The 15,454-nt window shown below is 45.6% G+C and overlaps 1 protein-coding gene across 1 annotated transcript in view; it reads left to right on the top strand.

Annotated features, from left to right (window-relative positions):
- Nucleotides 1–1,682: 1,682 nt before the first annotated feature.
- The window catches only part of MRPL1 (mitochondrial ribosomal protein L1), a 49,873-nt gene continuing 36,101 nt past the window's right edge, over nt 1,683–15,454 (top strand). The window contains exons 1-5 of the mRNA XM_066574331.1: nt 1,683–1,774; nt 4,677–4,800; nt 8,355–8,622; nt 12,355–12,438; nt 13,662–13,733. Coding sequence (XP_066430428.1) covers nt 1,744–1,774; nt 4,677–4,800; nt 8,355–8,622; nt 12,355–12,438; nt 13,662–13,733 — 579 coding nt within the window. The 5' untranslated portion in view covers nt 1,683–1,743. The remainder of the gene's footprint in view (nt 1,775–4,676; nt 4,801–8,354; nt 8,623–12,354; nt 12,439–13,661; nt 13,734–15,454) is intronic.

The following is a 15,454-nucleotide window of genomic DNA, read 5'->3' as shown; positions in this document are numbered from 1 at the left end:
ATACGCCGATACACATGCGAAAAGCATTGTTTGCAAAAACGCTATGCTCAGGCTTGCGCAAATATGCATACGCTCCTGTAAAGCCGGCCATAAACTACTAATGCACAATGTGCATCAGGTAGTCAGAGAAGCAGTTCGACCATCTTTGTTTTCCATGGCTGGAGAGTCGCTTTAAAAGGGTTGGCTACTACCGATTCCCCGAAAATGAGACACTGTCTTATATTAATTTTTGCCCCTAAAGAGGCGCAGTGTCTTATTTTCGGGGGGTGGGGGAGGGCTTATACTCACCTGGTCCGTGGCATCCCAGTGCCTTGTGCTGCTGGTCTCCGGCGGCAGTCTGCAGTGTCCTCTATGCTGATATCCTCTTCTTTCTGGTGACGGGGCTTTGAATACCCCGCCTCCAGCAAAGTGAGTGCTGTGATTGGATCAAGCGCCAGCCAATCAGAGCTGGCACTCGATCATTCACAGCCATTCAGTGAATGACATCGCTGAATGGCTGTGATTGGTTCATCGAGTGCCGGCACTAATTGGCTGGCACTCGACCCAATCACGGCGCTTGCTTTGCTGGAGGCGGGGTATTCAAAGCCCCCTCACCAGAAAGAAGAGGATATCTTAGCTCAGAGGACACGGCAGCTTGCCGCAGCACTGGGGACCATCGCGAAGGACTCAGACGCCGCGGGCCAGGTGAGTATTGATGCTTTTTTTCATGTACTTAAGCTAGGGCTTATTTTCAAGGGAGGGCTTATATTTTAAGCCTCCCCCAAAAACTAGGATAGGGCTTACTTTCAGGGAAAGCCAGTATATACATAAGATGGGCTAGACACTATTTAATGAGGCGCTCGCTAATATTCTCTTGTCCGCAGACGAGATGCCAGCGTGAGAAGCTCCTCCCCCTTGTTACAATTTACATTGCCTGCACAGTGTTACTGTCCTTACACATGGCCGCTGATGGAGGGGTCAGTCCCGCATGTCAACTGTTACTGTGGATTTTCATCACTGCTTTCACCCCTTTCAATGAGCGGGGTGACATCTGCAGTGAATATATATATATATTGACCCAAATTTTCCATGCATGTAACACAGATTTCTCGTTCCTCTGCGCCACCAATGGATTTTAGTCTGATTGAATGGCGCCAATCTGTGTGCAGTAAAACTTCATACGGCTATTTCTAATTAAAAAGTTATGGTGGCAAGGGGGGAAAAAATGGAAAAATGAGTTTGTCATTAAAGCGCGAACACCGAGGGCCGGCTCACACGAGCGTACGTGTAAAACATGGCGTCTTACTGCTGTGTGATCTGCATCTGCGTACTTCACGAACGTTATCACGTGCAGTTTGACTTAACTTTTTTCCCGCGGTCGCTTCGCGGCGTTGCATATAACCGCCCCCCCGTATGGTACAATAGAACGGGCTGCGTTCTTTTTTACGCACGTATTGTACGCAAAAAAAAAACCGCTAGCGTAAACGGGTCAATGCAAATGAACGCACTTCCCCGGACTCCATTCACACGCATAATACGTGCTGAAGTACCGCTGCTGTGCGCCGGCCTTAAAGGGTTAAGGATGCTGTATATATGGCCCTGTAGTACACAGTATATAGTAGGAGACGCGGTACCGCCTCCTCCCCGCACTGTGTACACTGCAGCTGCCCCCCTCTGCAGGGCGGGCCATGTTGGAGACATCATCTCCTCAGCGGCCGCCTCTTCCGCCCTCTCCTCCGCACACTGCCGCCTCCTGTGTAGGTCATGGCGGCCCCCATGTGCTGCCTGCGTACAGGTCAGTGACAGTTCTTCTGTAAGTCCGCGGTGGCAGTGAACGCCATGGCCTTGCGCTATACGATGCTGTCAGGGAGTTGTCTTGTAAATAAAGTTTATTGAAACGAGCGCCACACTAATTTGCCTGAGCTTATACCGGGGATGGGGGCTTCATGTATGGACGTGTATCGTGTCCCAGGGCAGGACTATAAGTGCTGTCGCGATAGTCATGATACTAGGTGGCTGAAAACTGGATAGGTCTTTGCATGTCAACAAAATAAGGGGGTGGGGGGGATTTATAAACGGTTGCCCCTAGCAACCAATCACAGCTCAGCTTCCATTACATATTTTGCTTTTGGAAAATGAAAGCTGCTCTGTGATTGGTTGTTAGGTGCAACAAACGGTTTTCATTGTGGTCTGCTTTAATCTGCACCAGTGCAATAAACATATTTGTGATGTCCCCTTCCTATGAGATGAGGAGGGTCCCGTGTCCCCAGTACTACCCCGATTGTAGGCTATGAGGGGGGGAAAGATGGCTGCCAGCGGATTGTCCCTTTAAGTACAAACCTAAAAGGAGTTTTTCCACTCATAACAACCTCTTTCCACAGGATAGGAAATACATCTGATCGCTGGGACCCCCAGCAAATTCTGACGTCTGCCCCCTGTTGATGAAGCGGTGGTGCACACACCGCCCGCCGGTCCATTGACTTCTATAGGGTGGAAGGAGGTCGATGTGCTTTGGCGATCTTCCTCCGTCCTATAGAAGTGGTCATTCCATTCAGGGTAGCTGGGGGTCCCGGTGGTTGGACCCCCAGAGATAAGATACTTATCCTCTGGATCTGTGGATGGGGGAATAAATGCCTTTCATCAGAAAACCCATTAAAGGCTCACAGGTTGTTGCATCATTAAATTCAGAAAACCGTAGTTTTTTATTTTTCCGTTGCCGCGGTCGTTTGAGGACTTGCATTCTGCAGGAAGGATAGTTTTTGTTTTTTTATTTTTGTGCAAAAACAGCCCATCGCCTGAGCTGTGCGTTTTTGCAGAAAAAGAGGCTTTTTTTGCACGTGCATTAACGTATTTTACTTTCGCAAGGCGTGTACATTTGCGCAAAGATGCATCGACTGAAATAGCTAATTAGTCTAAATGGGTTCCGAATGTGTTTTTTTCCCCCTTAGAATTATGCAGTGTTTCATGCATCTCCTTACGTGCGCATTTTCTTACCCCTCCCCATTGACCTCATGTCCACAACCGTGTTTTCACCGCGTATCACGCGTGTTTTGCATAGACGGGTGCCTGGAATCAATGGACTTTCATTGCTCCATGCACACTGGCATGTGGACACTGTGTATCAATATGCAAGAGAAATAGATCGCAGCATGCTCTATGTCTCCGTATATCACGCAGCGTGAGTCCTATACACTTGTATGGGCTGCGTACACAATATGGACAGCATTTCCATACGCTTCCCCGCTCTGAATAGAGCGGGAAATTACGCTAAGAAAATCACGCTGCTCATGTCTGTGAGCGTGTGCTTCGCGGGCATATGCAGCGCCATACACATTCTCTGGTGCAGAGTATATGGAAGCCGAATGTGTAAAACACTGTGGGGAAACCTACAGCGTTTTACGTCTACGGGCACGAAACCATAAACGCAGCCGTGGTGTGTCGATGCGTTGCCATAGCAACCAGAGGCTTGACAAAGGCCTCCAGGCCAGCCATGGCTGCACGTCCATTAGGCTAGTACAAATAAACATTATTATTATTAGGTCTCCAGACACGAACACGGCCGTCGTCAGCGCCCAAACTAAACCTAGATTAATCACCAAAGACAACCCGGTTCCACTCTGTAGCAGGCCAGTCGAGTCGTTCACTGCAAACGGAGGCGACCGTGGGTGGGTGTCAAAGACCACTACCCATAGTGGGTGCCTTGAAATCAAATATCCTTCAGCCAGGCGCGTGGAAATGGTTCCGGTAGATCCAGGGGGGTGTAACGATGGCGCCCGATGTCTCTGAATGGCGGGCAATGAAACAGTTGGAACTGCTCGTGCTATCGAACTATATCAGATGGTCCTTTGTATTGGTGGCCTGTAGGGGGCGTCCTGAGCCGGTCACCTTGTGTGCCCTCACACATCCACTGGTCCCAACACCCCCTAACAGTCTGGTCAGATGCTCCTCTCTACTGGTGGTCTGTAGGGGGGGTCCTGAGCCCGGTCACCTTGTGTGCCCTCACACATCCGCTGGTCCCAACACCACCTAACAGTCTGGTCAGATGCTCCTCTCTACTGGTGGTCTGTAGGGGGCGTCCTGAGCCCAGTCACCTTGTGTGCCCTCATGCATCCACTGGTCCCAACACCTCCAATTGGTCCATATGACCCTCCAGCTTCTCACATCCCAATAATGCGCCCCCTCTGGTAACGGGGTGAAATCTCTTCTCTGCATCGTAGAGGCGTCTAGTGGTCAACAAGCTCAACACAAGCAGAAGAAGGTCACTACACACAAGGAGCTCCGAGAGTCTCTTATAGGCCGAGGGGGGACCACTTTTAGCCTCTAGTGACAAGACCGTTCATCGAATCACCACAACTCTCATCATTGGCTTATCTAAGATGGAACTGCAGGCCGAGGTTTGCAGCACAACGCCAACCTCTTCCTATTGGCTAGATTTTTGCTGGCAAAGAGTTTTACTATAGAATGACTCTTTGAGAAATTTCCTTTTGTAAAAAAAAAAGAAAATCGAGATTAAAAAATGTAATATTGTCTAAAAAAAAAAAAATCAAGATTTGTGACTTTTTATTGGTGTTGATCTATCAATACCTGAGGTATTTTGTCTTCCCCTTTTGGACATGAATCATATATGGCGAAATGTACGGGATTCTCTAACTTGGATTATCTGTAATAAGTATTTTCCCTGTCTTGTTCTTCTTCAGTTATCCGCGGCTGCCAGAGGCACCTGGTGAAGCAGGCGGGCGTTATTAGTCCAGCTTCCACCATCATAAACAGAAGTTGGGTTGCTGTAAGATTCTACGCTGCTGAACCCGCTGTGAATAGGAAGTAGGTTCTCTCTCTGTGATTATCATGTGTGATGTTTCATCATTCATTATCTTCTGATCTGTTATGAGTAGAGATGAGCGAGCGTACTCGGAAAAGCACTACTCGCTCGAGTAATTTGCTTTATCCGAGTATCGCTGTGCTCGTCCCTGAAGATTCGGGTGCCGCTGCGGCTGACAGGTGAGTCGCAGCGGGGAGCAGGGGAGAGCGGGCGGGAGAGAGGGAGAGAAAGATCTCCCCTCCGTTCTTCCCCGCTCTCCCCTGCAGCTCCCCGCTCCGTGCCGGCACCCGAATCTTCAGGGACGAGCACAGCGATACTCGGATAAAGCAAATTACTCGAGCGAGTAGTGCTTTTCCGAGTACGCTCGCTCATCCCTAGTTATGATCATTGAATTGTAATATTCATGTATTTATGTCTGACCGGGCTCAGGCTGCCGCAATTCGCGGCGTGACGCACTAGAGAACGCAGGAAGTATGCGATGACGTGTGAACTTGCTGCGTGACGCCAATCGCCATGCACTATCCTGGCGTGCATGCATTCATTGCCTTCTTTCGAGGTTTCATCCACGCTTGTATGACTATGGAAGTGACCCGTTGGCTACAGCAGCAATATATCTTTCAAAGTGCCTTTACCGCTGCAGCCATTTATTGCTACATAGGAAAGTGTAGAAGAAATCTAGATTTAGCAGAGCCCAGAAAGCTTCAAATTTAAAATGCGAATATATTGTGTTTTTTTTATGCTGGCCATTTTGAACCTGCTGAGCTGTAAGAGTCTGAAACTTCTTAACCCCTGAAGAACCTATTCACAGGAGCGTATATTGGCCGCCATTTTTACGGCCAGCCGATATATGCTACCATCTGAGCTGTCTTCCCCCTCCCCTCCCCCTTGCCAGCTCTCTGCCTCTCTCCTCCCATCTGGCTGTCTGTAATGGTAGTGGGCGGAGCTTAGCTCCATTGCTGGCTGTGGACAAGGGGTGGGGATGGGGCAGGAGCTTAGCTTCACCTCTGTCCCGCCCCCTCCTATTGCAAACAGCCAGAGGGGAGGGAAGGGGTGGTGTATATCGGCCGGCCGTAAAAACGGTGGCCGATATAAGCTCCTGTGAATAAGCTCTTAGGATACGGTCCTTTTTTTTCTTTTCATTTTCGGTTTTTCCTCCCCACTTAAAAAAAAAAAAAATCATAACTCTTTTATCCATCGACATAACTGCCCGAGGGCTTGTGTTCTGCGGAACAAGTTGTATTTTTAATCGTACTACATAATCTGCTAGATAATGTACTGAAAAAACTTTAAAAAAATTCTAAGTGGAATGAAATGGGGAAATAAGGGCAATTCCCTCATCTTTGGGAGGATGGGGGTCTTCTTTCTACACCAAAAATAACATGATAACCTTATTCTATGGGGCAGAACAATTACTACGATACTAAATGTATATAGTTTTTTTTTACCGTACTACTTTTAAAAAAAATACAATATTAAAAAAAAAAAATTCTTTTCTGCGCCATCTTCTGACAGCCATAACTTTTTTATTTATTTTTCCATCGACATAGTTGTGTGAGGGCTCGTTTTTTTGCGGGACATCATGTAGTTTCTATTGCAATCATTCCAGAGTACAAACGACTTTTTGATCGCTTTGTATTAAATTCCGTCTTGGAGATGGGGTGATCAAAAAAGTGCAATTCTGACGTTGTGTATTTTTTTTTTTTTAAGATGTTCACCGTGCGGGGTAAATAATGCATTACTTCAATAGATCGTACTTTTGTGGACACAGAGATACCAAATATGTTTTTGTTTTTTTCATTTAGATTTCTTTATTTTAGGTATGTGAAACTGATTTTTAGTTCTTTTTTATGCCCTTGGGGACATGAACTTGCAATGGTTTGATCGCTCCTGCAGTATGATGTAACGCCATAGTATTACATCATACTGCGATCTGACAGGCAAGCTATCAAGCCACTCTACAGGCATGGCTTGATAGGTAATCTGCAATGGCAAACCTGGGGGCTTTTAAAAAGCCCCAGCTGCCATGGCAATTGAATGTCTCCCTGCGATGTCATTGCAGGGGCCATTCGAGACCCGCAAAATCTGATCGGAGCATTTAACCCCTTAGTGACAGCCCTATCGTAAAACTACGTCCTGCTGTTGCAGGACGTGTATGGAGGGAGATAGCGCCGCTATCTCCCTCCATGCAGCGCGGGCATCAGCTGTTTATTACAGCTGACACCCGCGGGCAATAGCTGCTCTCGGCCGTTCGGCCGATCGCGGCTGTTAACCCTTTAAATGCTATAGCATTACGTCATACTGCAGGAGCGATCAAAGCATCGCATGTTAAAGTCCCCCAGGGGGACTTCAAAGTAATGTAAAAAAAATAATCAATAAAGTTTTTTTAATTGTTAAAAAAAAAAAAAGTTAAAAAAGTTTAAATCACCCCCCTTTTGCCATATCCATTATTAAAAAATCAAAATCATAAAATAAAAATATGTATTTGATATCGCCGCGTCCGTAAAAGTCCGATCTATCAAAGTAACGCATTATTTTTCCAGCACGGTGAACGTCGTCTGAAAAAAAAAAAGAAAGAACGCCAGAAATACACTTTTTTAGTTACCCTGTCTCCCAGAAAAAACGCAATAAAAAGCGATCAAAAAGTCGTATGTATTCCAAATTGATTCTATCAGAAACTACAGGACATCCCGCAAAAAATGAGCTCAACTACGTCGCCGAAAAAATAAAAAAGGTATTGCGCGCACAAAATGACCGCAGAAAATAATTGAAAAAAATTAAATATCTTAAAAAAAATAAATAAAAGTACTACAGCAAAAAAAATACTATATAAGTTTGGTATCGTAGTAATCGTACTGACCCATAGAATAAAAATATCAGGTCGTTTATGTTGCAATTTGCGTGCTGTAGAAACAGGACGCACTGAAAGATGGTGAATGTCGTTTTTTTTCCATTTCTCTCCACTAAGAATTTTTTTTAAAGTTTTTCAGTAAATTATATGGTACAATAAATAGTACCATTGAAAAATACAACTCATCCCGCAAAAAACAAGCCTTCATACACCGACGTCGATGGATAAATAAAGGAACTACGATTTTTTAAAAGGGAGTAGGAAAAAACAAAATTGGAAAAAAGCAAAAAAGCTCCGTCACTAAGGGGTTAAATGCTGCTGTCAAAATTGCCAGCAACATTTGAAGGGTTGAAAGCCGCAATCAGCGGGAGTGCTGATTGCAGCTGCTGTGTGGGCCGGTGGGTGTCAGCTGTTAGAAATAGCAGCAACTGTATTGTATGGAGCGAGATCGACTCTCGATCCCCCTTCATATAAACCCCTAACCTCCATGATGTAACTGTAGATCCTGCAGCGTTAAGGGGTTAAAAGTCTGTCCAAAAATGACATGAGGCAATGCCAGGGAACACAATTTGCAATCTAATAAATATACGTTCTTCTTTGTCCTTCTGAATACTGGACTAGGACATTTTTAGTGACATTTATGGATTTGGTTCCACCCAGTTGTCCGTAGACTTAACAAAGTGACCTTCTTCTTTCCACTGTTTTCAGAGTTATAAAAGCAAAGAAAACCAGTAAAGAGTCAGGTACTAAGGGGCAGGCCGCAGAGAAAACAAAGGACACAAGCGGACGTAAAGGCCCTGGTTTCATAGCGTCGCAGCCCAGCGATGACGTCTATATTGTCCGCTACTACCCCAGACCAACGTTCGAACTAGAAACTGCAATTGAGATGCTTAAGACATTCCAAAAGTTGGATTTCACCAGCCCGGTGCAGGCTGTGTTCGCGGAACTCAAACTGGATATGAAGCTGGAGAAAAAGGTAAGTCGCTCCTGATATGGCGATGAGTGCGGCGATATGCCTGCCCTTGCAGTTTGCCTTTAGAGGTTGAAGCATGCCTAACATTTCTACTTGCAGACGTGATCTCGATTTTAGATGTTATGGTGTTGGCAAATTCCTAAATGCAACAGCTTGTTTCTGCATAAACACATAATGTATCCGCACGGCAGATTACAATGTTGTATGGTTTTCTTTTCTCTTATCTCTAATGCCAAATCTAAGAATATCTATAAATACCACTGTCATATAGAGCCACCTGGAATATGTGGCTACTCATATCTGCGAATACTGCATAAGCAGTAGCTGATGTGAGCTGTAACCACTGGGATTGGTCTTAATGCCGATCCCAGCCATCTAAAGCTATAGAGCCTGGTTCACACGAGTGTTGTTTTGCACGTGCGTGTATGAACACACTTATCCGCGTGTCCACGCACGTGCCAAAACACGTGTAAATAACCCTTCAGAGCAGTGCAGGGGGGCCAAGCGGCTAGACGTGCCTGAGCTCCGGCAGCTGCGGAGACGTGAGTATATATATTTTTTATTTTTTTACACATGCTAGGAATGATTTTCAGAGAAGGGCTTATATTTAAAGCCCTTCCCCGAAAATCACTGCAGGGCTTGCCGGCAGCTCATTGCTTTCAATGGGGCCGCTGGGAGCAGCAGCGGTCCCATTGAAAGCAATGGCAGAACATCGCGATCCTCTGCCACAGCTGGGGCAGGGTATTCTTTTCTCCCCGCAGGGAGTCCCCTTGTCACTGAACACTGTGACAGTGCTGTCAGTGTTCAGTGACAAGGGGACTCCCCGTGGGGAATATTGATGCAAAGCACGGACCTATGGGGAACGCATGTCCTATCTTTTGCAGGTACATGTGTTTGCGCGTCTGTAGAACACGGACATTTGAACACATTATAGGGAACCAATGGTTCCAGTATACGCGTGATATGCAGACGTATGTACACATATAAACACGCTCATGTGAACGAGGCCTTAGAAGCAACAATCTAAAGGGCCATTTACACTGGATGATTCGCTCAATATTCTTTCAGACGAAGGAAAATAAGCAATAATCGTCCTGTGGAAATTCAAAAATATTGTTTCCTATTCATTCACTGTTGGTTATCGCTGACTTGCAGTCAGCATAAAATACCTCATTGGATTGTGGGACTCTCGCTGCGTGTAAACGCTCCCCACTCAGCTATTCACATAGAAGGTGAAGCGTTGAGCGAGAAGCCCGCCATCCAGCGGTGAAGTCTGCCAGTCTAAATGCTCTGCACGAGCGCGAACGACCTTAGCGGGGATGTCCGCGCTGGTGCAGTCATTTACCCGACTGTCATCCCGTCATGGTCACCATTGTGGCAGACGGATCTTTATCAGTGAGAAGTGCAATAAAACAATCCTGACCGCATAGAAATTCAAACTGTATTGAGGCTGATCTGAAATACCAGACACATCACTTATAGGAAGGTGGTAATGTGTCTGGTGAAGTCTGCAGGTTTGCGCCATTTATATTTATTTGAGAAGCATGCTGAACAGTCTTCAGCCACATTGCAGTCACAACATGCGTAGGTGGCCTCCTTGCAAGGAAAGCTGCTAATTAGTAGGCAACTTCTCCCGTAAGCTGAGGCTAATTTCCCACTGGCGAGTGCGATACCAAGCCATGAAACTCGGCCCGACATCGCGCTCGCCTAATGCGATGTCAGCACGGATGCGAGCCGTTTTTGTGTTAAAACCGCCTCACATCACTCAATGGGAAACATCGCAATGCACTCGCGTGTGATACTTTGCCGGCCCCACTGAAAACAATGGGCGTGCGAGGCATTCCAAGGATAGAACATGCCGCAAATTTTTCCCACTCTGCGATGCACCAATCTTGCGCCATTTTCTCGGTCGAGTAAAAGCGGTCTGAGGATGCATTTACACAGGCGCGTCTGATATTGCACTTGAAAACCTGCAATTTCTAATGCAAGTTGGATGCGTTTTGCAAGAAAAACACATCGCTGCACTTGAGAATTTCACATGCGAAAATCAGATGTTCTTACAGGAGGGATAATAGAAAATCGCATTGCGCTCGCATGAAACGTACATTTACATGCATTTGCGATCCTTGAACAGAGTTACCCAGAAATAGGATATGCTGCAATTCTTCTATCTCACAGCATTGCCGCAAGACACAAATTGCACATGTAAATACACTCATTTAACCCTTTGCAATCCAATTTTGGATTCAGGGTTTCCTAGGGGGCTTTCTTTTTCTGCCATTATACAATGGCGACATCTGCTGGCTAGAGCCAGTACTGCGGTATGGCACATGCTGGAGAGGCCCCCGACAGCAGAGCGGCCAGTAATATACATTAAGAATACCCTGCCGGAGGTCTTCCGACATCGGAGCTGTACAGGCTTTAATCAGAATGTCTTCAGACGTCAGACAGTGGATTGGAAAGGGTTAAAATACTTGTATTTGTCACATGTGATTTCTATGCGTCTCACAGCGCACAGACATCTTGTATTAAAATCGCCCATGTAAATGCACATTGATGGGAGATAATGCTTGAGTAAAGTACTTCTGAGGAGAGTTTGCCCTGGCGGTGCAGATCCTCCTTCTTCTGTAACACTGGGAGTCTGCATTGTGGCCTAGGTACATACTGATGTCATGTGAGAACCAGTGCCGCTCCTAAATACCTCCAACTTATTTCTAAGGCCTCTGATTGGCCGCAGCAGTCACATGCTTCCGCCTTCTGACGACTCTAACTACGAGCGGCGACTGTCGGCTGCGTCTCGGGACTCCAGGAGAGGTGAGGATACCCTCTTTTTTTATTTTATGCAGGGCCCAGCTGGGGGACGGATCTTGTCCTGCAAGAAAAGCCTAAAATGATGGAAGCAAGCTCAGCTTAATGGAAAAAACCAAGCTACGCTGATAGAAAAATATAAATACTGTGGCTAGAGATGAGCGAGTATACTCGCTAAGGCACATTACTGGAGCGAGTAGTGCCTTAGCCGAGTATCTCCCCGCTCGTCTGTAAAGATTCGGGGGCCGGCGCCGGTGACAGGTGAGCTGCGGCGGGGAGCGGGGGGGGGAGAGAGGGAGAGAGAGATCTCCCCTCCGTTCCTCCCCGCTCTCCCCCGCTGCTCCCCGCCCCCTGCCGGCCCCAGAATCTTTACAGACGAGCGGGGAGATACCCGGCTAAGGCACTAGTCGCTCGAGTAATGTGCCCTAACGAGTATACTCGCTCATCTCTAGTTGTGGCTTTGGAATGCGACAACAAAAAGTTTTTTTTTCCTATGAAATGCGCTATTATTGTGCAAAAGTAATTACAAAAAAAGCCATTTTGACTGATAGAAAAATATAAGAGAAGTGCGAACACAAGTTCCCAACAACATGCAGAAAGGCAAAAAGTTATGTAGGGGTGGCCGTTCATCAGTATTTTGCACCTGCGCCCCTCCTTCATATAACATCTTGCCTGTCTGCATGCTGCCGGGAATTGATGGTTGTATCGGCCCTTATACCTCTGTATCAGTAAGAAGAGCATTTTCTGTGATTTGATCCCATTTTCTGTTACTGTGCATTTATAACACAGTGTTCAGGAAAAAAAAAACTATGCATATTGGGTATCACCCTAATGGTACTGACTCCTACAATAAAGGTAATATATCGCACACTGAAAAAAAAGTAACCAAGCATATTAAGTGTTGCTTTTCTGTATCTTACATTTCAGAGTAAGGTGGATCCATTTGTTGGCTACCTTCAGTTGCCGTTCCCTTTCGTGACAGAACTAAATAAGGTGTTAGTATTCACAGAGGTAAGTACAAATAATGTATGCATCATCTGACCCAATTCACACTAATTACACCTCCTAGAAAGGAGTAAACACAATTATGGAATGTGAATTCAATGAATGGTATAGACTAGAGATGAGCGAACGTACTCGTTTAGGGCGATTGTGCAATCGAGCATCGCTTTTTTCGAGTAACTGACTACTCAGGCGAACAGATTCGGGGGGGCGGCGTGGTGGAGCGGGGGGTAGCAGTGGGGGACAGGGGGGAGCTCTCTCTCTCTCCTCCCCCCCACTCCTCTCTGCAACCCCCCGTTCACCCCTGGCGCCCCCGAATCTTTTCGCCCGAGTAGGCAGTTACTCGAAAAAAGCGATGCTCGATTGCGAAATCGCCCTAAACGAGTTTGTTCGCTCATCTCTAGTATGGACCAAAAAAGAAAAATAATCCACAAAATCTATGCTAGAAAATGTAACTTTTATTAGTACAAAATGGATAAAAATATTAAAGTTAAAAGGCGAGGACAAAATCATGATGACTGAGCTTTTCGTAAAATTTGAGCTTTTTTTGGGGGTTCTCACTCTCTCTCTGAACCCGTCATGTCGGAACAGCACCATAAACTAAGGTATGGTGCTGTTCCTGTGGGTGACGGGGAGTTGGGGGATGTCATTTTTATACTCACCCGCCGCCCTGTGTCCACCAGTGAAAATCGTGCTGGTCACGAAGATATGACTTCTTGCGGAGTCATGTGCGAGCACGCACTTGAATCAGAAGAGTCATATCTCCGTACCCAGGGTGATCTTCACCGGTGGACACAGGGCGGCGGGTGAGTATAAAAATGACATCCCCCAACTCCCCGTCACATACAAGGCCGGCACCATAGCTTTTTAGTTTATGGCGCTGTTCCGACATGATGTGTTCCCTTTAAAAGGTGACTATCACATTCAGTGAGTGAGTAGCACGCTCATTGTGGCAAGAAGGGTGGGATCTACTCCGCTATTGAAGGCCAAGCACAGCTGCCACTGGGAATGTTATCTGCCACTTCCTCAGTTGATGTTCTTCTGTTGAAGTCTGAATGTTGGCACGAGGAATGCTTTTAGGAGGGCAATATGGCAAATGGAAGTTAAATACTCGTATGTTTGCAATTACTGAAAAAGCAAAAAAAAAATGCATTACCTGTTTCAGTCCATGTATGTTTCAGAAATTCTGACCCAATTTGTGTCTTGATCCAATGTATTATTTCTCTCTGCAGAATGCAGAAGCCGCTGAGACTGCAAAACAGAACGGCGCTGCGATTGTTGGAGGGATTGAGCTCATCCCTCAGGTATCCCATTTCATTCTTTTAATTCATTGCTTGTATGAATACCATTCTGCCCAGCGGCTTCCACACGACGTACATTAAGCACACAGGAAATAGCCAAATCCTATTTTGTTGGATTGCTAGCCAGTTTGCTTCTGGGCCTTGCAGACAGGATCTGCTCCTTTGTCGTTATCTGCGGTATGGACGCACCATTGTGTATCCACCTGAGGCTGGTGAGCAGAGTAAATGTATCTCTTATGCGAAAAACATGGTCTTGCAAAACATTAAAGGGGGGTTTCTAGAATTAAAAAAGAATTTCTGGCCAGAGAGTGGACTAAAAAAATTAGCAATACTCAGCTGTTAGATGTCCGCTACAAGAGTCCTGGTCCCCGATCCTGGAACGAGCTCTAGCCGTCACGTGCCATCTATTCTACAAAGCTCCTGCTCTGACACTGGGATGCCTCTAACCACGGAGTATTACTTTTCTTTTTCTATTTTAGCCTGTTCCTGGTCCAGAAATTTTTTTTTCACTCTGTGAACCATTTTAACCCCTTAAGGACCAGGCTGTTTTGTGCCTTAAGGACTAGACACTTTTTAGGGATTTTGCCCACGTGGTGGTTTAACTGCCCTATTTTTTTTTTCCTTTAGCTACCAAAATTATTTTTGCCTTTTTTTTCCCATGACCTATAGGGCGATTTTTTTTTTTTCTAAATATCTTTTTCACTGACTCTTTTTTTCTTTACTTTTATTAGGGGTAAAAAGCTAAAAAAAAATATTTTTTTTTTTAACATTTATAGTTATTTTTTTTAATTACTTTATTTTAGTATAAATATACTATGGGAACGGGTTCCTCTATTTGTTTCGGACGTTTGGATATATAATATGTATCGTTTTGGATTACAGGGCGCATACGGTGACTGTTTTGGTTGGCATCGGTTTTGGGTTATTTTCTTTTTTTTTATGTATATATTGTTGTTTTATTCGGTAATTTTGTTTTATTTGTGTATGTATTTATGTTTTGTACTATCTGTAGTGACATTATTCACTGGCAGAGCTGGCAAGGGTCTGGTATGACCCTGCAGCTCTGCTGTAGCAGAGAACCCCAGCGGTCACATGACACCCCCCCCCGGGCTCCTGTAGTGGAAGTTACACTTCCGCTTTCCCTTTCTAGTACACAGCACTCATTGAGCGCTGTGTACTTGGGGAAGGAAAAGGCAGAAAGGGTTAAAAACCCCTCCTGCCTTCTCCGAGTTATCAGCTGTCACTAACAGCTGACAACCCATTCCTGGAGGCTTAAATCCCCGCTGTAATTTTACTATCAGCGGGGCTTTAAGCCGAGGACCAGGCGCCATATTTACCGCGCTTGGTCCTTAATGGCTTAATGAAGAGTATGACTTGCTAAATTGTTAGTCATTTTCTTTGAGTTGGCCCAGTGAGTGTTACCAAAGCCTTGAGAACGATTACTTGATGGGATCACTAGCTGGGAAGATTGTTTTTTTTAGTGCATACAAAATACAATAGATTGTCTCATAGTTCTTGGTGGCAAATCTCTAGGACTTTCGCATACCGGAGCAACTTGATTGGACAATCTCTTGCCATTCACACATTCATGGCACCCCCAGTAATATGCCACCAAAGTCTATGATAAGGCAATCCCCTTAATGAGAGTATTCTAGGAAATAGGTTGGCCAACTGAAAAGTTACCTTCTTAATATAATGCTTAAATCGTCTATATGAAAGTGTCT

Source organism: Eleutherodactylus coqui, chromosome 7, assembly GCF_035609145.1.
Source record: "Eleutherodactylus coqui strain aEleCoq1 chromosome 7, aEleCoq1.hap1, whole genome shotgun sequence".
In the NCBI taxonomy this organism is placed as follows: Eukaryota; Metazoa; Chordata; class Amphibia; order Anura; family Eleutherodactylidae; genus Eleutherodactylus; species Eleutherodactylus coqui.
The sequence above is the reverse complement of the archived record's forward strand: the minus strand, read 5'-3'. Positions and strand labels throughout refer to the sequence as shown.